General features: G+C 40.9%; 1 protein-coding gene across 2 annotated transcripts in view; it reads left to right on the top strand.

Annotated features, from left to right (window-relative positions):
* COL2A1 (collagen type II alpha 1 chain) overlaps window positions 1-24,441 on the top strand; it is a 126,335-nt gene that overhangs the window by 16,137 nt on the left and 85,757 nt on the right. For both annotated transcript variants that reach the window (XM_086964270.1, XM_086964260.1), the window contains 11 exons: window positions 1,336-1,413; window positions 2,062-2,106; window positions 4,113-4,166; window positions 8,658-8,711; window positions 9,006-9,059; window positions 17,835-17,888; window positions 18,004-18,057; window positions 20,986-21,030; window positions 21,307-21,360; window positions 23,388-23,432; window positions 23,818-23,871. In XM_086964270.1, coding sequence (XP_086820396.1) covers window positions 1,336-1,413; window positions 2,062-2,106; window positions 4,113-4,166; window positions 8,658-8,711; window positions 9,006-9,059; window positions 17,835-17,888; window positions 18,004-18,057; window positions 20,986-21,030; window positions 21,307-21,360; window positions 23,388-23,432; window positions 23,818-23,871 — 591 coding nt within the window. The remainder of the gene's footprint in view (window positions 1-1,335; window positions 1,414-2,061; window positions 2,107-4,112; window positions 4,167-8,657; window positions 8,712-9,005; window positions 9,060-17,834; window positions 17,889-18,003; window positions 18,058-20,985; window positions 21,031-21,306; window positions 21,361-23,387; window positions 23,433-23,817; window positions 23,872-24,441) is intronic.

Here is a 24,441-nt window from a genome sequence, read left to right as displayed (position 1 = left end):
ATCTTAGTACACCTGGCCCTAAGTTCCCAAAAGTGTAAAATAGTGTTCAAGGAGCATGCAGTGTAGTTCCTAACCTTTGCATAGCTCTGTCACCCATGTCACATATTTAGGACACTCAAAGATTAAAGGGACGAGGATCTTTGAAAAAGCGAGAACTGAAGGTGGGCTTGTGTCACTAGTACTGTCTGAGATTCTTTCTAGAATGGTCTAAGTATACAGCACTTTTGTTCTCCACTGAGACAGTGTTCCTCAACGCAGAATCACATGTTGAAATTATCTTTCTTCAACAGCAATCCTTATAGATTTGAGTTCTTAAAAAATAAAAGCATTCTGAACTCTCATTTCTTCATGGAATGTAGTGCACAGTCCTTTGCTGAAAATTGATTTGTATAATGATATTTGCCTTTAAAAGAAACTTGTTGGGTTTTGATTTTACTTCCACTTGCTTTGTTGTCAAGAGGGGAGCAACACTCTAAGGGGCATATTTATGAGCCCCTTGTGTCCTCTGTGGCTTTACTTTTTGTGTCGCTATGGTGGCACAAATCACAAAATCATATTTATGAGTTCAACTAAAGCTATCTTTCCGTGACTTTGAATGGCCTCATAGATAAGGAGTAAGGCAAGGCAGTGCTAAACTCTGCATTGCCTTACTGTGTGCCTAGGAGGTATTAAAGGGGCATTGAGGTTTGTGTTCCTACGCAACACCCATGGATTTTTACGCTTTCCCAGATTTACAAAACCATGTAAACTTGGGGATGCGCCAAAACCTTACGTGTGCCCAGGAGAGGTGCAACAAGGAGAAATAACTTTGTTACTCCATGTTTTTTTCCTCTTTTCATGAATGCAGCATTCTGCAGGACACTTAAAAAGAGGACAAATCCTCCCAGGATTGTTTTTGGGCAGGAAGGTGCCCCTTCCTGCACAAAAATAATCCTGCCGGTAACATAGGCAGCCTTGCATCATGTTTCAAGGGTGCCTGCGCTGGCTCTAGGCTGTTGATAAGTCACGAGCACTGGGGGAAAAGGACAGGAATGCACCATACTAGATACATACGGTGCGTTCCTTCCCTTTGACTTTGATGTAGGGCAGCGCTGCAAGGTGACTCGCTGTTCTGCCCTACTCTAAATCCCCATAAATGAGGCCCTTTGTGTAGACAAATAACAGCATGTGCTCACCACCATACATCATATGTTCACCGCCTTGTATCTGAATGATGTCACAAGAAAGAACATTATTACGACTCTTTAAATTCTAGCAAGGGCTTCAACCTTAAAAAGAATTGTTCCCATGGCATGTATCTTCTATTTTGTGACAAGTGCTTTACTTTTTTTTTAGAACTTTGCTGCTCAGATGACTGGAGGATTCGATGAGAAGGCTGGTGGTGCTCAGATGGGCGTGATGCAAGGGCCAATGGTGAGAAGACCTTCTGTCATTTGTAATCAGCCTCTACCAGAATCAGAGCCTCTGTGTAGCTGCTGTTAAAGCTGAAGCAGAAATTCACGGTGCAGAGGTCATTGGAGCAGCCAGCATGCACAGCTTCCCGTTGTGTCTGAGAGCGGTTACGTAACAGAACAGGGACCCGAGGGAAAGCTGAGATAATTGCTCCCGCCTGTGCTCTTGCCAATTTCCAAGTGCAGATGTCAAATACTTCAAATGTTATAACACAGTAGTAAAAATGCCACATGCCTGTAATTAAAGGCTGTTTGCTGCTACTCTTGAACTTACTTGGCACTCAGTAATTTAGACAGCAGTTTCTGTTCTTCTCAATTCTAAACAGTTAAGAGAAGCAAATATCCACACTACAGCTCTTTTTGGCATGAGGTGAATGAAACTCCATTTTGGTTCACACAGCGGCCTCCCAGAAGCAGCTACGGGAAGCTTATTTAAATAAGCATGCTTTTTTTGTGGTATTTTAAGCTAGGCTTGAGGCCATAGATTCAGTTACACACAGCATGCAGATGTTTCCTTTTCTTCTTTCTCTATAGGATTCAGATTCAGTGAACAGAGAATGTTAGGGTACAGACACTGCTTCACTGATCCTGCCTTTCTTTATCATTTTAGGGCCCTATGGGACCAAGAGGACCTCCCGGCCCCTCAGGATCACCCGTGAGTATAATTTTACAGCAATATACAATGTTTGCTAGAGTGTACTCGACAGGCAAATAAACTAAATCAAAACAGATTAACTCAAGAATCCTCAAAAAGTTTTGAAGGTACTTCTATAGCGCTCCAAAGCTGTACTTATGTGCACTTTGTGCCCTGCACTATACACATTTCTCTTTCACAAGCTAGAATAAATAGTTGCATAACACAGAGGAATTGGAAGTCAAAGTAGAAAGCCTTCCATTCTTGCATGAATGGAGGTTAGCTTCCAGAACAGTGTTCAACGAGGTAACTAACGTTTCGAAGTGTCTTCAAAGTAAACGTTCTCTTTAAATAACATGAAACACGTGTATGGTTGCAATGTCGTTGCCTTTCTTTTAGGTGTAACATAGACTGGTGTTCATTGTCGACCACAGCTTCGTTATCTGAATCTCCTCTGCTGATAATATTGGTTTAGCAATGCCTTACGTCGCCACACCATGGCTGCGCAGAGCAGACAGAAAAAAACACTTCTTGCCCTCGGTCGGTGTGTGGGGCTTTCCCTTCGTTTCCAGAGCATAAGCAAAGTAAACAGAGGACAGCCTCCTCAACTGGAACTCTTGAAGCTTATGGCACAGGAATCAGACACTTCCACTCAATAGTGAGGATCTACGCCCGTTTTTGAGACTATGGAGCAACTGTTGTCCTCGCAGGAGGACGCAGGCATCTTGAAGTTTAATGGTCAGTACCCGCTGTGGGATGTTGTTTAGTGCCACTAATAGCAGAACGTCCTTTTGGTACATCACATTGCCTGGTGATTGGGTTTTCTAACCTTTCACTTGTTGCAACCTCTGTTTTGAGGTTGGCACTTTATACTCTTTTAGGTGGGTCTGCTACCGTAGACCGAATGGTTTCATAGGAGCACCATGTGTGTGTGTGCCACCTGGTCCAGGCAGGCTGAGGCCGCACTCTTTCATGAGATGAAATGCAATTCATATACTCTGCAATAGTAGTATGCTCCTTGGAACATTCATATTCAAACCTATTTCAAAGCACTGAAATGTATCATGTGTATATTTTCACATGCCAAAATGAAAGGCTGAGGTGCACATGCCTTTTTTAACTATATTTTTTGTTTCTCCATGAGTGAGGAGAACCATTTTCCTTCAGCAAATATTTTTCTCCCATACAACCAGCAATTCTGGGTGTGCTCCTTCCTCTTCCCATCCTTGATAATACAATAAAATAAGTTTGCTCCTGGCGGAAATACATTTGCAAGTGATTTGATAGAGAAAACTACTTGCAAAATGTTGTCTGACACCTACAAATGTTCATGTTTATGGGTATATGGGTATTCACCAATTGTTATTGGTGGGCATATTCTTGGGAAACCAATAAATGTGCCCACACAACCAAATTTGTTAACCTGGAAATCTTACCACAACAGGGGGATTTCCAGGTGAGCTTTGCTAGAGCAATATCCCAAAATCCTGCGTGGGCAATCAAGAATGAGATTTTGCCTTTGCAAATCCATTAATTTTTGTGCATAACTTAAATTTAATTGCACAAATACCTTTGTGAATCGGACTCTGTCACTAAAATTGGTTATTATGCCTCATTATAACATTGTTTTGCCTGTATTGTATGGCATGACACCTATACAAGAAATTGGCAGGGTCCGGTATTATTAATTCAGTTGAATGGCTGAAATGTTCACTAACTTGGCAAATAATTTAATTTAAGGCTTAACTTCATCCCTGGCCTTTTAGATACCTAGGTTGTTATATTTGTGCTACGAGGAAGCCTTCAAACACTTTGAGGTAGAACCAACTACATGAGACACCACCTGAGGAAACAGGGACCGATAAAGGTAATCGTGAAGCATTTGCGCCAGGGAACATCACTGAAAGTACAACACTGTCGCCGCTGACCCCTTCACCACTGTGCATAAACTATGAGGCATGGCTCTATCTTCAACTTTTGCCTTTGAGACAAAGGTCACAAAGATCTACTTCTCCGTTTTATTTTAGGGTCCTCAAGGTTTCCAAGGCAACCCCGGCGAACCTGGTGAACCTGGTGCTGCTGTGAGTATTACATCCATACTATTAATGCTCTTTTCTCGAGACTGCTAATCTAAGTGTTCCAGTTCCTTGCATCACATTCTCACTTGAAAATCCCGATGTACAATAGAAACTTAAATACGTGATATCAATTATTTAAAATTACACACCATTCACAAATATTCTACAGTAATATTTATATGGGACCACACTGCGAAGGCATAGTCTTCCCGTATAAATTACCTACACACAGATTGTTGTAATATCTGCTGCAACAACCACATGGGCACGATCTCATTTGTTCTAATCTAGGGGCAGAAAGCTCCTTTGTTGGTGAGTTCCCTTTCCAAAAGTCTCACTTCAGTGCCATCTGTTCCCTCTGAAGAACAGACTTTAGCTCTCCTTGAAAAGGGCCCTTGTTCAGTGGATGCTAAATCACATAATGTGAGTACACGCCAGTCCACCAGCTGTACACACATGCCTGGTCCCCAAAGACTCCAGCTCTATCAACATGGCTGTGTTTATTAGCAGTGGGGATGCTGGGCTTCCAATTATTCGAAGACAACAAAATAACACGAAATAACGAGCAGGCCTCACCGAGGCACAGCTAAGTACTGCCCCTACTACCTATCTCAAAACAGACAGTCTGCTCTACTTCTAAAGGAAGTAGGAAACAATCCCTATCAGCAAAGGGCAAAAAAATACTACAACATTGTGCACACTGCTAAAAAAAATACCGCTGTAAATGCAATGCAAATGTAGCCCAAGTTTTACTCTCTGTACTAATTCAGCTACAGGGTTTTACATTTACTATACTAAATTATACACATTAATAAGAATCATTTGTTTTGCATTAACTGTTAGTACAGTCTGAACAGCTAATATACATTAAAAAAATATCTAAAATAAGACAAATACATATAAATAAGTTGTTTGGTGCGTTCAAGAAAATAAAAGGCAAAACATAAAATACAATTTATCCCTCACCACTATAGTGATTTGGGGCAGCTTTTGTCCTGATGTTGTCCCTGTAGGAAATGATATTGTCCCGTAATACCGTTTTTTTTAAATAGACTCCAGACTAACATGTCTTAAACCTCAAGGGAACTACCAGTCTTTAGCATTTGCAGCTTAAAGCACCATATTTTTAATACCATAGTCATTGTTTAATATGAAGAAAAAATAAGTGCAAACGCCCAAAGATTTTTGCAGGAGCTTGCACTCTGTGCTGTTCACTTCTGGCACTGCTGCCTGCCACCTTCACTCCATTTATTGGTTCTCCTTTCGCTGACCTACTATCTGTTGTAGGATATTGGTGTATACAGTGCTTCACACTGCACACTGGCTAGGTCTACGTAACGCTACAGTAATACTAATGTACACTTTGCCATTTGTTTCAAAGAAGCAACATTCGGGATTGAAGTAAATTGATCCCAAGTTTGACTGCCACCACTTGTTTAGTGCTGTTTTATTTTGCAAACTGGCATTTGTATTCCTGCATTTATAGTGGGGTTTGGAGGAGGTCTTAGTACTTGGGAGGAATCGAGTGTGGGATTGGTGCCACTAATCCATTGCCAAAGTAGTTGCGCCTTTGTTGGACCTCATTCACTATTAGAGATGTTGCTACAACAGCTCAAGGTTTATCATCGAAAACGCAAAGCTGACACCACGGGAGAGTAAGTGAAATCATGAATTGAAGCACATCAATTAATTTCCAGTGGTCTAAGGTGATATATCCTGCTGAGCTTTGTCAAATATCTAGCTAAACAAAGTACTCCCTAGCACGAACCAAGAATAGTTTTCAGGTATTTTATTTTACACTCATTGAACATTAAGGTCAGACATTTCTGGTGCAGAAAAGTTCCCCATGCATGAAAACAGAAAATAATTCCTATTCAAATGACATAAGAACATGTTTAAGTGCATTGCCTATCCAGGGGCCAGTAACAAATATGCTTTCGGGCATGCTTTTTTTGAATGTTGGGTCACCATGACCCTTTTCAATATTAAAGAGCATGCTTTGTGTGGAAAGTTAGATATATCGCCCGGGCAGCTATCAACTGAAATGCATTCTCTGCTTCATTTTAAACTTTTCATGTCCCAAAAGTTAAATTTTCTTGTAAGATTAAATCCTTAAAATGTAGCGATTGCCTTATGAAAACCAAATAGTATTTTGCAACATGTGAGATGTGCATTTTTGTTTCACAAACAATGAAAGTAAGGTGGACAAGCGCACTCTGATGTGTCCCAAATGTAATAAAAGTGAGAAAAGGTCGGTGGTGCAGGTGGGTAAATCCTCCCGAGTGTAAGGATGAACAATAATAATTCCTAAAGTGCGATCCTCTGGGTTGAGGAGCGTCCCCCACTTGCACTCATTTGAAGTAGTTCAAAATGACACTTTATTTATAAAAGTTGTTTTTCAATTGAATTTATTGAATTGTTTCATTAGTAGTCATGACTGATATTCATAATTCCATCATTATGATACATTTGTCACACTTTGTTCAATATTGATGTTTATAACGGTCCAATGCATTTCGGGCTGTGACCCTTCATCATGGGCGTGGTTCCTCTAATCAGTTGGTGAGTTACCTCCAATTTTACCTCAAGATGATGGTCAAACTTTCCAATTTACACCGATAGCCGAGTGTCAAAGAGTTCGGCTTTTAGAGGACCACAGCCCGAAATGATTGGGCCGTTATAAACATCAATATTGAACAAAGTGTGACAAATTTATCATAATGAAGGAATTATGAATATCAGTCATGAATACTAATGAAACAATTCAATGAATCCAATTGAAAAACAACTTTATTAACAAAGTGTCATTTTGAACTTCTTCAAATGAGTGCAAGTGGGGGACGCCCCTCAACCCAGAGGATCGTGCTTTAGGAATCATATTTGTTTCACCCCACTGTGGCGAACTGTAGGCTTGAGCCTTTACTTTTTAAAGTCCCTAATAACACAGACATCAATTCTCCAGAATTCCAGAGGCAGCGAGGGGAAATTATGCACAATTCGACCCCATTGACATTGAATTGTTGACAACTTGTCCCACCACTAGCTAGAGTATGGGGCAGATTAAAGTCAATGATTTGTAACGAAGAAAATGAAAGTGGGTAATTTAGTCCTGATTATGTTCAGTTCCTGCCACTTCCTGTATTACTCAGGGCTTAGTTTGAGCCAGAGGCTGCTGGTGGAGCACACTTTTTTGGGGGACAGACACTTATTTTTCCTCTTCTGGAATTTTCCCAGAGCAGTAGATGAAAAAACAAAGGGGAAAGGAGGAGGAAGCAAGAACTGCAAGGGTGAAACAAATGGACGGGCAGTGTCTAGCATGAGGTGGATTCCAGACTACGCAGCCTTGGTATTCGGCATGGTGACGTGTAATAGCACAGTCCGAAGGCTTCTGAGCAGAGCTTCATCACCAGCACTCATTGTTTTGCAAATTAAGCACTGCATTACCCCTGGTATCAAGGGTAACAAGGCAGGTGCTTGGAGTGCCAAGTGCATGCTAAGGATAGCACCTGCTACCCTTGACAACCCAAAATTGGTGATATGAGCTGTTTCTTTCTTAAGATGGACTAATGTACTGTGATGATGTTCGTGCTTCTTCATTAAATGCCTCGTCAAGCATTCGTACCAAAGTTATGTTTCCTTCAATTAGGATTTTTTTTCCATTTTGATGCAGAACTTTTGAAACTCTGCTGTAAAACCTGGCTTCTGTAACGTCAATAAATGTTTCTTGGCCTCATCTTAAAAGGGATGATTTTGCTATAGTAAATGAATGCATCAAACATTCATATTTGCACAAAATGTTGTTCACACCATCCTATTAATAGCATACCTTTTACAATGCAAATAGATTACAAGTACAACATATACATCCATCATTCAGAGCTTGAAATGGATTTTGTGGTGACAGAAATATTTTATAAAATTAATTTTACTTTAGTTTGTACACTTGAAGAACATCATGGTTTTGAAATCAAAGTTTGCAAAATATCATGCAAATAGATTATATTAGATAATACAACCCTCCTACATATGAAAGACAGGATGGGCAAAATACAAACAGCAAGTAAATATCTGAGTACTTTCTAATGGGGTTTGGCCAGATGTCAACTTTTGGAACACGACCTTTCTGTGCTTCTGGGAAAATCAACTTTATTGTTTTCTGTGGGAGTTTATATGTAAGCAGTCAGCTGTATTGTCTCATTCACTTCAGTGTTTACAAACATATTGTGGTTTCCTCTGGCAGTAAAAGTCAGTGATGTTTTCTTACCAAGCTTAGATTGGGCAACAACACCTCACATGAGGAATCGGTCGGTGGAGAAAGAGTAGATGGAATAAAGACCGCCCAAAGGAAAGATATTTCACCCAATAGCTTAACAGTTATATTTGTCTGCATTTCTTAATCTTAAAAAAGAATAAAAATTGTATTTTGACTTCCAGCTTTAATAATACCCCAAATAACTGGGAATAACGTTGATAATCTGTTTTTTTCTATTTTAGGGCCCGATGGGTCCCCGTGGTCCTCCCGGTCCCGCCGGCAAACCTGGTGATGATGTAAGTAATAGTTCTATTCATGTTAACCTTTTAATACTCAGGATTGATGCCAAATGTAAAAGGTGAACAAAGATACTCAATCTTAAATCATTTTCTGTGAAAGGATTGATTAGATTTTTAATATAAAATGAAATCTCTTAATCATGGATTTCAAAATTGCCATATAAGTCAGTCTAGCAATTATAACATTAAGACTATATTTATTATGTGATAGAACCAGCAACTCTAGGTTATAAGTATAGCTGATATTGGAAGTGACATTATAACCATTTATATTGTTTTTTCTTCAATCAGGGTGAAGCAGGCAAACCAGGCAAAAATGGTGAACGTGGTCCTCCCGGTCCTCAGGTATGGCTCAAGCATAAGATTAAAAACAGGCAATGACTGCAGTGAAAACAGGGGCAAGTGAGTCAATGACTGACTGCACTAGCATTTATGCAAAATATACCTCTATGTAGTGCCCAGTATGGATAGAGATATAATATTTGTTTCCATTTCTTCTCTGTCAGATAAGATAAAAAGAGAATAACATTAACATTTAACGACTGTTATATTTTTTCTAGAAAAATATTTGTGTAAAACCCCATTGTGAAATCACCTCATTGCCCCCACTTTCCCGCAGTAAAATAGTGTAGGGATTTTATTTATTTATTATCATACCAGTTCTCTGCTGAGGACCTCTGCCTCAGATGGCAATGGTTAAGTGTAGTGGCGGCATGTACTGGGAACAAATCGTTAAGATCCATGAGTGCTGATCACAGCCTATTTAAATTTCAGAGGCACTAAAACCATTGCATTGATTGACTCATGTGAATCCCCAGGGGAGGGAGCAATGATAACACTGTGAGGCTCTGCTCAATATGCATGTTCCAGGACTCTCTCCAAACTGAATTACAGACACAGCTTCATAGATTATCTAGAAAAGAACATTACCATGTTAAGTCTCAAAATAGTTTATATTCTAGGTCTGATAGGCTCTTGTAAATAATATACACATTGACGTGTTAGGAGTGTGTGTCTCTCACAATCATGTCATTAGCTGTTTGGTGTATCATTCCAACTTCTTGGGAGTGCTTCATTTGCAATGCATGAAGGTCTATTTTGCATTTGAAAATGGCAATCACTCCTCACACTCTTTGTCCGTTCAAATAATTATCTCATGCATACATTCTAAAAACAAAGTAATCCATTTTTTCCATGTAGCTCCTTGTGTGCAATAAGTCCTTTATAGGTTTCTCCTGCACAGCGCTTGCTATGAGCTTGTGAAATCTATTGTATTTAATAAATTTAAAGGGGGCTTACATCCTGCACTTATTTTTATTTGTTTGTGGGCTTGCTGCTTACTTTTCCTCCATTTCTAGTTATGTTATGTTATATTTAATTTGTACAGTGCACAGCTACTCAAGAGTGTCCCGGAGCTTGCTCCAGAAAGTAAGGTGCACACAGATCAGAAGCTAAAAGAGCAACGTTTTTTTCTTGAAAAGCAATGGATCCTGGGTGCCCCGGAGTGCCAAGGGCAACATGTTCCAGGCCAGACCGGCTTTTCAAACAAAGGAGCTCCCACAAAGCCTTTGGCGATTGAACATGGGGGTCTGTATCAGTAACTGATCGGACAAGCGCAACTGTCTCCTAGGTTTATAAAAAGCAAATCTCTTCTGAAGATAAATAGGGCCTGAGCTATAGAGGGCCTGATGCGCGATGGACAGCATTTTGAAATTTAGCCGAGATTCAACTGGGAGCCAGTGCAAGTTACGCAGGTGGGTGCGAACACTATGTCTAGATGACAAACCCAATAGCAGTCTGGCTGCCGAATTTTGGACTACTTGCAATTTCTTTGCAAGATAGCCTGGACTGCCAACCGAAAGACGTTGGCATAGTCCAAACGGGACAAGATCAGAGCACGGCCCTTTTTCTTGGCACTCACAGGCAGAAGAGGGAGAAACTTCCTCAAGATTTTCAAAGAGCCTAGTGGTTGTAGCATATTATTTACTGTTGGTCCTCGTGAGTTTCTCTCATCAGTGTCCAATGGCCCAAGTACTCATTTTCATCTGCTTTGATGGAAATTCCTTGATTAGGTTTCTTCTATACAGTACTAGTTTTTTGTGCTATTTTACATAGTGTGGTACACAAGCACCAGTTCTATTATTTAGGTTTTCCCTGCTCAGCGTTTGTTTTTCGTGCAATTGTACAAAGCGCGATGCACGAACACTAGTTCTATTATATAGGTTTTCCCTGCACAGCTCTGTTTTTTTGGTGCAATTTTACATAGCGTGATACACAAGCACTAGTTCTATTACAGCAGGACACATTCCAGGCATAGAAGGATTAAGTGATAGTGATTTGCCCAGAATCACAGCATGTTGAGCCTATTACCGAGACTCGAACCCTGTTCCCCAGCTTCCAGGTAAGCTGCTTTTGCCCTTATAGTACTTTTAAGCTCTATCTTAAGATTCGAGAAGATCAGCATACAAGATGGCTGACACTCCTTTGGAACACACAATTCAAATGCGTTCCCATGATGAGTTCCAAAGCAGCGCCGGCCACTTTATTTATCTATATGAACATCCGGCTTTACAACTGCTCAGTTTAATCTACTGCTCAGAAGGATGAAAAGCTGAGGTGGACTAAAACCATGATCTACAGATAAGAATCCACAGAAAAATCTTAACTTACTCAGCAGTTTCACAGGCTTGTTATTCACTTCACTGTTAGAGCTGTTTTGGGAGAAGCACAAGCATGCACTGCTTTCTCACACCACTGGTCCCTGCACAGTAGAGTGGCAGTGGGGTTGGTGCTTTTGGGCTGTGCCTGGGTGGGGGCTCCTGTCTGCCCTTCAGGCATGTGCCTCTTGTTTCACACTGCAAGTGTCTGTTGTATCACATTATAAGTGTATCCCAGAGAAAGAAACTCACAAATATACAGAGGCTTTGGGACGGGTGGGTCAGCGCCCCCACTCTGTTATGGGAAAACCCTGAATCTACAGGGGTTGTAGGTTCTGATGTTGCTTCCCTCTCACTCCCAATCACTGCTCATTTGTAAGGTATATTAACCAGGCTCTAGAAGAGTGTACCAGTGTACAGTGAGGAACCACCAAGTTGTACTTACACGTTTGGTTATGTGCGCCCAATTTGAGGCACACAACTGAAGAACAAATTATGTGCATAAAAGATGAAGAAATTTTAGGTGAACATTCTAAACTATTTTATATGAGGTCAGGGTGTAGGGTCACACTGCACATTGTGCCCAGAGAAATTCCTGCAACTGCACACAAAGCTAGTCAATAGGAACCAGATGGTGGTGGCTAAACTCCTGGCAAAGGAGGGAAACCTCACCAGACATTAAATAACCTAGTAGGTTGAGCAGTTTTGTAGATATCTTTGCGTAATATGCAGATCATTGCTCTGAATCTTGTTAGGATGAAATCAGTCTTTTATCCTTATGAGGCCATTAAACCCAGTACCATTGACCGGGCAGTTATGACTACTATATTCAGTGTCAAAGACCATTCCTGCTGTATAAGAGATCAATTTTATTGAGCAGAGGAACGGAGGAAGCCCCCCGGGGCTTGAGAACATCCTTTGAAGTGAAATTGAGAGTGACTTGAACAGAATCCATATCTGAGCAGGCGCACATCTGGATTTGTACTTGGAGCGCAAATAATGCTTGATGTCACAATCCTGTGCAAGCTCACCTCCAGGCTGACGGTCTCTTTAAAAGCTTAACCATAGACTGGGTGGCCGCTAGACTGTCTCCTTCTTGCCACTTACTCCGGTGCATTTTGTCACACTTTAAGCTTTTGTCTGTCTGTCTCACTTCAAGTTGTCTTTTGTAAAGACTGTCCACTGACCCCTCCACCCACTCTCCCTCCCACTGTTGTGTTACATCCAGACTGCTAGTTTTGTCCTTGGGCAGTCTTTAATTTATGATTTCGACATGGCAAACTCACTTTAACCTCTTTAACCCCCTAATTGATTATTTGGCCAGTGTTTTCAAAATTTCCTTTAAATCCAGTTTTCCTTTTGTAGACCAAGAACTTTGTGTTGTGAACCAGCTGTCCCTATTTGCTTAGTTACCAATTTAGTAAGCCGTCTTGATAGTGAAAGCAGCAGTCCACAACGCAACTTTATCTGAATCTTCTGGCCCAGGGCATATCATGGCCTCCAAAATATATAAGAAGGCAACATTTAAAATAGAAGCTAAAATAATTCCAGTGGCTAATTTTTGTATATGTAAAGCAGTTGCAAGCCAGCCCCGATGAAGCGATGAACATTGTTCGCTCATCTTATTAAATCTTGTAAAGTAATTTTTGCCAAGAAGCCATTAAAATATTATGTAGGGGTTTTGAATGCTTTTATTTGTCTTTTACGGAGAAGTAAATAGACCAATATATCAGAAGTGATTTATTAAAACAATGTAACTTGGAGGCACTCACACAACAGAATTCTTGGAATGGGTACTTTTGAGGCAAATTGAGTCTATTCATTGGGGTTGGAGTTGCACTCTGCTTTGCACCACAGCACTCAACACCACTGCATTGTCTGCCACTCTACTCAACACCACTTTATGCCTCTTCACTACATGCCAATGCACTCTACACCACATGACACCAGTGCACTCTGACATTCTACTCTACAACAGAGAACTCTACGTCACTCTACTCTGTATCAATCCACTGTACGCCACTACACTCTGCAGCACTTCACTCTACACCACTTTACTATGTGCCACTACTCTCTACAGCACTATATTTTTCTCTGCACGACTCTATGCCACTCTTCTCTGCACCACTACACTCTACGGCACTGTACAATGTGCCACTCTGCTGTACTCTGCACCAGTCCACTTTGCACCACTGGACTCTATCATGCACCAATCTAATCTATGCAACAGCATTCTATGACGCTGCATTGTACGCCACTGAATTCATTGCCACTGCGCTCTACACCATAACACTCTGCAACACTCTATGCCAGTGGTCTCTTCTACACCAGTCCACTCTACTCTGTGCCACTCCACAGTATGTCACTCTGCACAACTCCACTCTAAGCCGCTCCAATAAACAGCAGTCTCTGCCACTCCATTCTACAACACTTTACTCCACTCTTTACGATTCCACTGTACAACACTCAATATCACTCTCCTCTACACCACTAACTTTTAGCCATGCTGAACAGACAGCAGCCTCACTGGTGTACAATATGGCTAAAACACATTGCAATTTGTCAATGCTTGCTTGTTATGTATTAGTCAGAACTTGTGAGTCAGACCTTTTGATGGCTGCCAATCACATCAGAAGAGCCTAACCCCTATGATGTCTACCTCAAAGTCTAGCAAGACAGTAAAACCACCTTGTCAAAAATTTCCGATGACTATCCTGATGAAGAAACCTTGATGCTTCGAAACATATTAACTTTATAGGAGTATCCGCACATTGTATGCAGGACATTTCGGCACCACCTTTTTAACAGATCCAGCCTCGATTACCTAATAAAGTTTCTTAAGTCCATGAGGCCAGGTCCTTTTTTAATAAACTTTTTTGACATTCACTCCAGACCCTTCCTCTCACTCCCCCTATTAACACGTAGTACTGTAAGATCAGTGCTCCCGCATAGTCGCAGGTCGCAGCATGCCCGTCCCGCAGCGGGACGGGAAGACCCCTATGATGGGGCATGACACCTAAGGCCCTTTTGGTGTGTGAGGTATATTTAAGCAAACACTGTGTGCATCCAATCCAGGATGACACAGTAATTTGAAAAAAAAACACTTGGCTGTCATGCCATATAAAGGGATACTTGTTGCCTGCCTACATATGACAAAAAATGTGACATTCAAAAGGCAGTGATGAGAAGTCACATAGCACTCTCCGGAAATAAATACACAAACCAACTAACTTCTCAACTTGAATTGGATTACTAACACACTGTTTAACACAGCATTTACTAAAATAATCGAGTTTGTTTTTCTCTTGTGCTCTAAATTCAATGAAACAACCAAGACAGTAGAGCTGTATAATTTGCTATAAGTTGATCATGATGTGTTAATTAAATAATGTTAATGCGTGTACTTATAAATAGAAACTGTTCAGTATTCCAGTCCATCAATCCATCTATCCATTCATCCAACTGTCATCCATCCTTCTCTTCATCCATTGATCCACCCGCCCACCTACCCGATTCACACATCCACCATCCCACCAGTCCATCCTTTATCCATCCATCCATCATCCGTATTTGTGTTCATCCATCTGCACATCTACTTATTTCACATATCCGCCAGTCCATCCATCTATCTATCCAGCCATCCATGCATCCATCCATTGTTCGTCCTTCTGTTTATCCATCGATCCATCCATTCGCCCATCTACCCATTTCACTCCTGCATCCATCTTTCCAATCATCAACCCACCAATCTGATCTTCTTTAGTCATGTGTGTACTTTGTATATGTATATATATATATATATATATATATATATATATATATATATATATATATATATATATATATATATATATATATATATATATATATATATATATATATATATATATATATATATATACTTATGCACAGGTCTATGTGTTATGCATATGTGGCACAATTGTTTCCATATAGCAAGCAAATGTATTTATAAGAATGTAAACGAATGTTAAGGTACAATAATGCAAAATTGTAATGCCTGCAATCAAAACAATGCAATTGGAAATAAAAAGAGCTAAAGACTATTGAAACAAAAACTCACTAAATGAGTTATGTTTATAGGACCATAAACTAATAATGTAGGTTATGAATTGCAATTCCTAACTCTTACAATGCATATAATGTCGTTGGAGACAAAAAAAAGGTATAGAATCAGTGTTCTACTGAATGCACACTACTGGAAGACATTTGTGCTTAAAGATATCTTTCAGTACATTTTTTGCCTGCACATATAAGGCAACATGCAGTGCTTTATACAATTCCTTCATAAATACATCTACTTACACGGATATAGAACACGTGTGCCATTCACACCTCTAGTTTTAAGGTTGGCACAACACTCGTAGCAAAGATCAATTTAGCATTTCGTGAATAACTTTGCCAATCTCTACAGTCAACTTTACAACTTTAGAAATCATAGTCCATATGTGGTCCTGCCACCTTTGCTACAGATTACTAGGGCAAATGGGATTCGTAGTAATATGAGGGTTCCCAAAGCATGTGAAATTGTGATTGAACGTGTAAATTGCATATGCAAATTTAGCCATAAAAACAAAAATTGTGAACCAAGGAATGCACAGTTTGGCCATTTTATAGTGCTTTCCTATATTTGGTGCTTTTTTTGGTTTAGTTGATGGTAAGAATCACTTCTGTATATGAGTGTTAACATTTCAGAATCAGAAACAAGAGTTCTCATTGGAGCTTTCGGTTTTAGACGTGCATTTGGATTGGCTGATGTATCTTGCCCTTACAAATGGCCCTTTTCTTACTCTCCTTTCACCTCTACAGCCTTCAGAATCAATCTGACCCCCACATTGCCCTAAGACGTGTGAGGCACTTGTCCCTCTTTATTTTTTAAGGAGAGCCTGGGCAGGGCATGTGCTGCTCTGCGAGGCATGCTGTATTGGAGTATGGACTTGAAGCCCCGCCCACAATCCTCCATATTTGTCATTGGCTGGTGTCATTATCCTTCATAATTGCTTGTTTCTTATTTGTTAATAGGCATGTTAGTCCCTCCTTAGTACCGCCTTGTCTTTATTGAGTTTCTCCTACTGCAGGCACAACATTCTTTGCTGCAACATTCAACGCACCAAGCGTGCTTTCAAGGGACGCTTTTACAAAAAAAAATGTTTGTTAACTTGACAAACAAATGCTTTTTTGGGTAAAATTGCCCCATAGTGCGCTTTCACTTTAATAGAGGCTGCAGACCTTTATTTAGCCATGGTTCATCTAAAGAAAGTAGAATGGCCTATTTTGACGTGAAAGCGCAGCATGGGGCGCTTGTAAACATCAAGCATTTGCAATGCAATAGGTCTTGCATTTTGGAAACTTTGACCTATTGGCATTATAAATGACAATGCCTTTCATGATTGCAAGTTGTTTAAACACATAATTAAAAGGCATTGTCATTTACAATGTCAATAGCTCAAAATCTCGTAAGTGCAACACCTATTGCATTGCAAATGCTTGTTTTTGTTGTTGTTGGTGGGTGTCGACATACCACCATTTGGTGTCACTTTTATTGATGCACTGACAGCCCAAAGGGCTTTCCCATATTTACAAGGCCATGTAAAGTAATCCTCCGTGACGCATTTTGCAGCTCGCATAGAAAGAGAAAAATTCCTTTAATGATTGTTTTTTTGCAGGAAGATGTCCCTTCCTGCACAAAAACAATCATTCCACCAGTGCAGGCACCCTTGAAAAATGACACAAGGGTGTTTGCGTTGGCACACTGCTGCTGTTTGTGCTCCGGCACAGGAAAGGAGGAGGATAGGAATGTACCTTGTAGATATGACACAGTCCTTGCCTTTTATTCTGATGCACGGCAGGGTTGCAGGAAGGCCTGCTGTGCTGATGTGCGTCAAAATATTGGAAATAAGCCTCATAATGTTTATTAGAATTGTGCAAATGGAGTTCGAAAGTAACACTTCCACTATCATCTTTCCAACTAAGACCTCATACACATACCTTGGACATTTTTCAGCGATATGGTAAAGGTTTAGATCTGCGCTTTTAAATGAGTTTGGGCTAGACGACTATTTGATCAGATAGTGGCTCTAACAGGATAAAGAAGCTATCAACAGTAGGTTACTACTCTGATTCTCACTCGGTACTAATCAGAGTGATATCCATAACAAAATAAATCAGAAGCAAAGATAGCTGTGCTTTTGACAGAGCAGTGTAGCCACAGTGGTTGACATGGACATCAGTCATAATTTCAGTTCAGCAAAACAGGCATGGTGTGGGAGAAGACTTCAGCAAGTAAAAGGATGTATTGTATCAAACAGCATATCCCTAAACGTCCAAGATACTAGCAATATTGGAAAAGTGATACTTTTTGTAGTTAAGAAATTACTGGAATTGTTAAGGTATCTTGTGCTTCCAATAAACTAAATCATTTTTATTTGGTTCCCAACATGTTTAGGGTGCTCGTGGCTTCCCTGGAACTCCAGGTCTTCCAGGAGTTAAAGGACACAGAGTAAGTCTAGACTGTTTCAAGCGAACACAACATATTTCGTTATATTTGTTATAGTTTAGTCTACAAACTTGAAGTTTACATTAACCCTGGTTATTTTGATTTGATTTCTCGGTAGGGTTACCCTGGTCTGGATGGTGCCAAAGGAGAAGCTGGTGCTGCTGGTGCAAAGGTATTATTTACACAATTTCTTAAATAATTATAATTTACGAGGCAACAGGGGACCTTTGCTTTCATTGAATTACGCCAAGTACGGCAAGACTGCAGTTCATCTCCCATGCTGCACTTTTCAAGAGCACCTGGGTCATACGCTGTATAGTGTGTAGTTGGCTGAACCTGTTCCCTTAGTTTGAGATCTGGTTCAGATGACCCCAAGGCAATTAGAGGTATAGGGCTCCAGATGTGATAGAGTATTTTTACCACTGGTGTCCTAGGCCTGCCACACTGTTGGTTCCCAGCTCGACTTAGCAGGCTCTCTTTTAGGCTTTGACTTTCTATGGCAATAAGGCAGAGCAGTCGAAGTCTTAGTCAAGAAAATTATGAGGCTTAGACATGAAAAATGCAGTGAAATACACCAGTACCACTTAATAACTGAATATCCAGACAGTGCGTAACATATAAGGAATACTACTCTAATACATACAATGAGTACTATACATACAATGAACTGTCTTGCTCATCCCAAGCCAGTGATATAACCCTAAATGTTGTTGTAGCTGCTAAGTTCTGGAATTATTCTTGATGGAGTCTTTTCTAGTGGAATCTCCTGCCAATGTTATTCTACTGAGATGTTCTAGATCAGCGTCAAACAGACTGACTTTGCAAGGAACACAAACTCATACAGTGTTAGCCTGTTACTTCAATAAGATCATTACTCTATACAAGCACGTTCCAATTGTGAAACGCAGTGTACGCTCTTAGCTCTTCGCTCTTTACACAGCATGCAGGCATGCAGCTACTAGTAAGTCCATCAGTGACACTGCCACATATAAAACAACATTGTTTAACTTGCTGAAATTCGTGCTAAAGTTGTTCAAAGCTGCAATGTTTTTAAAGAGGGTCCGATGCACGTGTTGCAAACCTGTTCAGGGCCAAAGCGATGTCCCCACACCTTCCCAAATTGACAAGTGGTTAAAATGCTGATGTCTTGACAACCGTTCAAAAGATTTCCAAAGGTATGGTACTAGAATATTGTGGCCTAAATTTAGGCTTACAAAATAAAAGTGTCCTAAATTTTGGTTACAAACATTTGACCCCATTAGAGTTAATATTAGAAATTCTGCAGTCAGTGGGGCATTTTGTCTTTTTGTATACGATGTTGAGGCTATGATATTTATGTCAGCCAATGTTTTTGTCATTGATATTCTGACATACAACCGTTACATATGATCAATGTTTTTTGAACCAGCACACCTCTACTAGCTACCTCTATGACTAGAGGCAAAGTAGTTTTAGATGTTTCAGGAGGAAGGTAGAGCCACAGCAGTTTCCCTTCAACATGGCCTGAGTCATATACAAAGTAAGCTCACCAGTAGCCCCTGAATGCTATGTCTCTTCCCCTGGTCCCCAGTATTGTTCAGACAGGTGGAGCTGAATGGTCTCCTCAAGAAGCAGGGCAAGGAGGCCGTATGGTTTGAAAATGTTGCCGTCCCACAACAATTCCCACAGGTCCCTTTGATTAAATCTTGCCTTTGATTCTCTTGCAGGATGCACTCACACCAACAAGGGGCAGCACAGCGTATTCTTTCAAGAGTCAAGAAAGCATAGCTACTCTTCTTGAGTAGGGTCCAATCTTAGCCCACCTTGAGTGCAGGGAAACCAGTATCGAAAAGCTGCCTAGGGAACTTAAGTTGATCTGCTAGCTACACTGTTGTTCAACTCCACCTTTAGTTGATGAACGTCACTGGAATGACTTACAGGTCAAGGTGTCCAGTACTTATAGTCAGACATGACATATCGGATCACTTGCACTGTTCCAATTCCAGCGGTGCCTCCAAACAAAGTCTGCATGGCCCCTAATAAGGTCATGTCAGTGTCTCTCAAACAGAACTCTCTTATGAGCTGGTGCCATTCAGTACAGGTCAAGATGTTAATTGGGCCTAGATAGAAGGCCACATCTCTTGCGGATGAAGATCAGCCGGTAAAAAGTGTGGAGGGTACATATTATGTTTTGGCATGGGCAACAAGCTTCAAAGGGAAATGCCCTGACATCCCCATCTACAGGAACTAGAATCTATACAGGCAAATCTGCAGGAGGAATGCACAAATGGCAGGCTTTCACATCATCAGTGACCTGAGAATACTTGCACAAATCCCTACACCATTTCTGCCCACACAATATGATCCATATTGCCATCATGTATTCTTTCTAATGCACACACAGTCCCTACATTCAGCACAGAACATGCCTGACTCATACACACTGCACCCACAAATATCCACCATAAATGAAGGTGAACATCCCATTTAAGCAAGCCCTTTTAATGAATGGGGCAGAGTGGGAGGGCACTAGGCATCTCTCATTGAAGGAGCCAGATAAATAGGTCTGCCCATTTATTACTGATTTCACTGCCATGCCCAATTCCTCAAACCCCTGCTAGAAGAGACAGTCATCCTCTTAAAATGGGCAAACCTTTTTAGAGCCCCTCCACTGCAGAGCACCACTTTAATGTCTCATTACATTTTGACTAAGAGGTCCTCAGTGATTTCACATGGTAGTCAGGGGTATATTGGAGTGAAAGCAAAAAATACAGAAGCTGCACAGAAAGTATGACGGGTAGTGTGCTCACGGGAGCCATGCAGGGGACTTTCTTTCCCAGCATACCATTATCCCGGTATTCCTATATTATGCTCGTTCCTATTTGTTTTGCAATTTCCACTTGTTGCACCATTATTCGTCCTTTGTAGCTACAGGAGCACTAGGGACGATGGACACCTATTAGCTATTATTATATTAATTAACATAATACTGACATGCTATGATTATACCATTGTGCCAGCGACTCAGTGTTGCTGTGGCCTGCAGATATGAACGATCAGTTGTTCAGCCCTTTTTCTAACAATTCAGAGCTCCAACCTAGTTTTGTATTTTTGTTCGCAGGGTGAAGGCGGTGCTCCTGGTGAGAATGGTGCTCCTGGTCCAATGGTGAGTAATGGACTTGCTGAAATATTATTGAAGAACAAATAAAATGTATTTTGTTTGTAATAGAAGGTAGATGAAAATGTATGGTTATATTTTCATTGATTGGAAAAAAAATAATTTTCAAAACTATTATTCTCAACTCTGACCGCCTGATCTTGGATTTTAAATATATTAATGATATTTATTTTAGTGTTTTATTTTATCTATACTAATTATGAAGTTAAAAATGAAAATCTTATTAAAGCATCCAGCTGAAATAGGTGTCTTTTTCTTTTGCAGGGTCCCCGTGGTCTTCCTGGTGAGAGAGGTCGCCCTGGGCCCTCTGGTGCTGCTGTGAGTATGTCTTTGTCAACCAGACTATCTTCCCCAGTACACTCACAAATCTGTTCAATGTGTGTACATAGACACAGAAACACTGTGCAACAATGTAAACTGGGGAGCCTGCCACGGCTTCAACACCCAGTCTGGCCACCAGAGAAGCTCTTCTAACATGTATGCACTCTTTAACAGGAAGGCCTGTTCAGTTTTTTTACGTGTGAAAGACCATACAGGGGGAAGCATTTCGGTGTTGATTCTGTTGCTTTCATAGTTCCACAACATTTTTATGTGTGCTGCAGCACACATAGAAAGAGGAAAATACCTCTCAACCCCTTCGATGCTCATGACGGAACGGTTCCATCATGAGCGTCAGTTGGCCTGTGCTCATGAAGGAAATGTTCCGTCACGAGCCCGTTGGCTCATTAGAACGTTCAGCACAGCGCAGGAATCTGCGCCGCGCTGATGTGGTTAAGATTGTTTCTGTGCAGGAAGGTGCCCTTTAATGGTGCAAGGGTGGTGTTAGAATGCCGAAACCGTGCCAGCGCAGGGAGAAATGACAGGAATGCACCATATTGCATAAATACAGTGCATTCCTTCCCTTTCACTTTGGTGTAGGGCAGCGCAGAAAAATGACCATAAAGAAAGAGCCTAAGGGGCCTATTTATAAACAAAAGTCATGCAGTGCAGCACAGCAAATTACCTGAGTGTAGCACACATAGAAAGAAGCAATAACAATGAGAAATAAAGATATTTCTCTTTATTACACCTCTCCTGGGAATGCATATCTTATTGACACATTCCCAGGTTAAGCAGTTCTGGTAAATCGGGGAATGCGTCAAAAACAACGGGAGTTGCATGAGAATGAACCATGCAATGCTTATGGAACACCTTCCCAGGGCAGAGTAAGGCAGCGCAGCGATTTACGCTGCGCTGCCTTGCTCCAGATTTATGAAGTCATTCAATGCCATGCAAAGTGTCCTTGCTTGGCTTCACAAATCTGACTTAGCTTTCGTGATGAAAGAGCCATTTAACCTCATCTGTGCGGTGCAGATTTACCGCCGGCGCTGGGCCCTAATGAAAATGGGTGTGGTCATGACGGAACGGTTCCGTCATGAGCACAGCTCGACCGATGCTCATGACGGAACCGTTCCGTCATGAGCATCGAAGGGGTTAACATTTGGGTGCTTGCATCGATCAGTTCACTGTCAGTAGTATGAATTGTTTATTACACCATTTGGGTACCTAATTTGTCTTGTTTGCTATTGAGTGCTTATATTTTCCTACTAAGACAGACTCTTGGAATTTCCAAACATTATTCATTTATTTGCCTAATGTCTTTATAATTTTTCTCTTTTTTTGCTACTAAACCTCCAAGAAATGTATGTACTCTTGAAGTCATCAATGCAGAAGCACGACTCACCTTAGAAGCTCGTGGTTAGGGATTTGTCAATTGCGTGGTGCAGGCTAAGAATGTTATTGTAAAAGGATCTCCCTTGGACCCGCCCCCTACACACAGTAACATTCTCGGCAGTGCTTTGCATAGCAAAATGCCTAATGCTTTGTGTCTGGGCTTGCAGCCAACATTCCTGGACTGCTCGCTATGGCTTCTGGCCGTCCTGTGTTAACCTAGTTACTGTACCATAAAATTGCCCTCATTCTGCAAACACAGTCTAAGCCATTAATGCTACTGTGTGAAAGGCAAGTGTTTATAGAGGCTTAGCACGCTATATTTCAGACGTTATCTGAGCCTAGATCTTGCTCTCTTAAAAATAAAAGATTGATGAAAGAGTGTTTTGAGAATATGAACCCTTGTGAAACCTTCCAGATACACATATTCGGTTAAATCTTATGCATGCAGAGCATCCCCCTTCGCTTGGCTCCTTAAGGCAAGAAAACATTAATCGAATTCACAAATTCCAAACACTCCGACCACTTGTATTAACAGTTATAAGATGTTTATGCACGAACTTCTGTTTTTAGTCCCTGACACAATGCATTGACAGTATTTCTAAAGTCGCTGAAAACGTCTTCTGTTTCTACAGGGAGCTCGTGGCAATGATGGTCTTCCTGGTCCTGCTGGCCCACCTGTAAGTATAATCCATGGTTGACTTTTCAGATCGTGTCTGTCGAAAGAAAGATATATTTATATTTTGATGGATGCATATTAAGTTCTATTTGGTATATTGTAAACTACACAAACTACAAGAATCAACTAACAATACGCAAATATAAAGCAACCACAAACAAAGTCCAGTTCAGTCAGTAATAACGAATTTAAATTTGCCGTTTCTGTAATCTGAAAACCAAGTGAGGGCTATGTGATATAAACAGGAGCCTGTGGATTCCCTCCCTGTTTAAGACGGGTGTAGTGAGCGTGAAGAATGCATTAGCGCTCGCTTCGACTGGCTGCCTCTTGAAGCCTTTCTATTATGACGACCTGTCTCTAACTCGACTCTGTTTCTCCTTGTCCAGGGACCCGTCGGCCCTGCTGGTGCCCCTGGTTTCCCCGGTGCTCCAGGCTCTAAGGTATGTGCAAAGTGCGCTGCTGCCGCTCCTAACCCGCTGCTGGCATGAGAAATGATGCTGGTAATTCAGTCAAGCACTCCAGGCTCGTAACTTTGTAAAAAAAACACAACTACAAAAATGGTTTTGAGGCTTCCTTTCCCATTCATCTCCTTTCATCTAAACTCAGCTGCTGAGAACACGTGAACAAATAAAGTATTTTAGCCTACCCTTCTCGAAGAGAAACAAGCCTTTAAGTATGGAGGCTGGGAGAAAATATAAACTCAGCAGTGTTTCGTACAAGTGCCTTATTGTTGTAAAAGCTCTTTCTACAGAGGCTAGCATGAAGGTTTCTTACAGCTCGCTTTTCTCTTAGTAGAGTTTGCATTTGTGGTTAACAGACTGATGGATAACTAACTGGTCTCATTTAGGACATGTAGGTACCCGCTGCAAACTTCTAGGAAGCCACATATGTGTGCAGTGAGGAGCTACACGTTTGTGTGGTGGTTTGTATTATCAGGGAGGTAAAAAGGAACTTGCGGTTGATGGTTTCATGTAATTGACCTTCGCAGTACTGTGGTAGTCTGGCCTTTG

This window comes from Lissotriton vulgaris, chromosome 1_1 (assembly GCF_964263255.1).
Source record: "Lissotriton vulgaris chromosome 1_1, aLisVul1.2, whole genome shotgun sequence".
In the NCBI taxonomy this organism is placed as follows: Eukaryota; Metazoa; Chordata; class Amphibia; order Caudata; family Salamandridae; genus Lissotriton; species Lissotriton vulgaris.
Note: the sequence above shows the minus strand (reverse complement) of the source record. Positions and strands in the feature narration are given on the sequence as shown.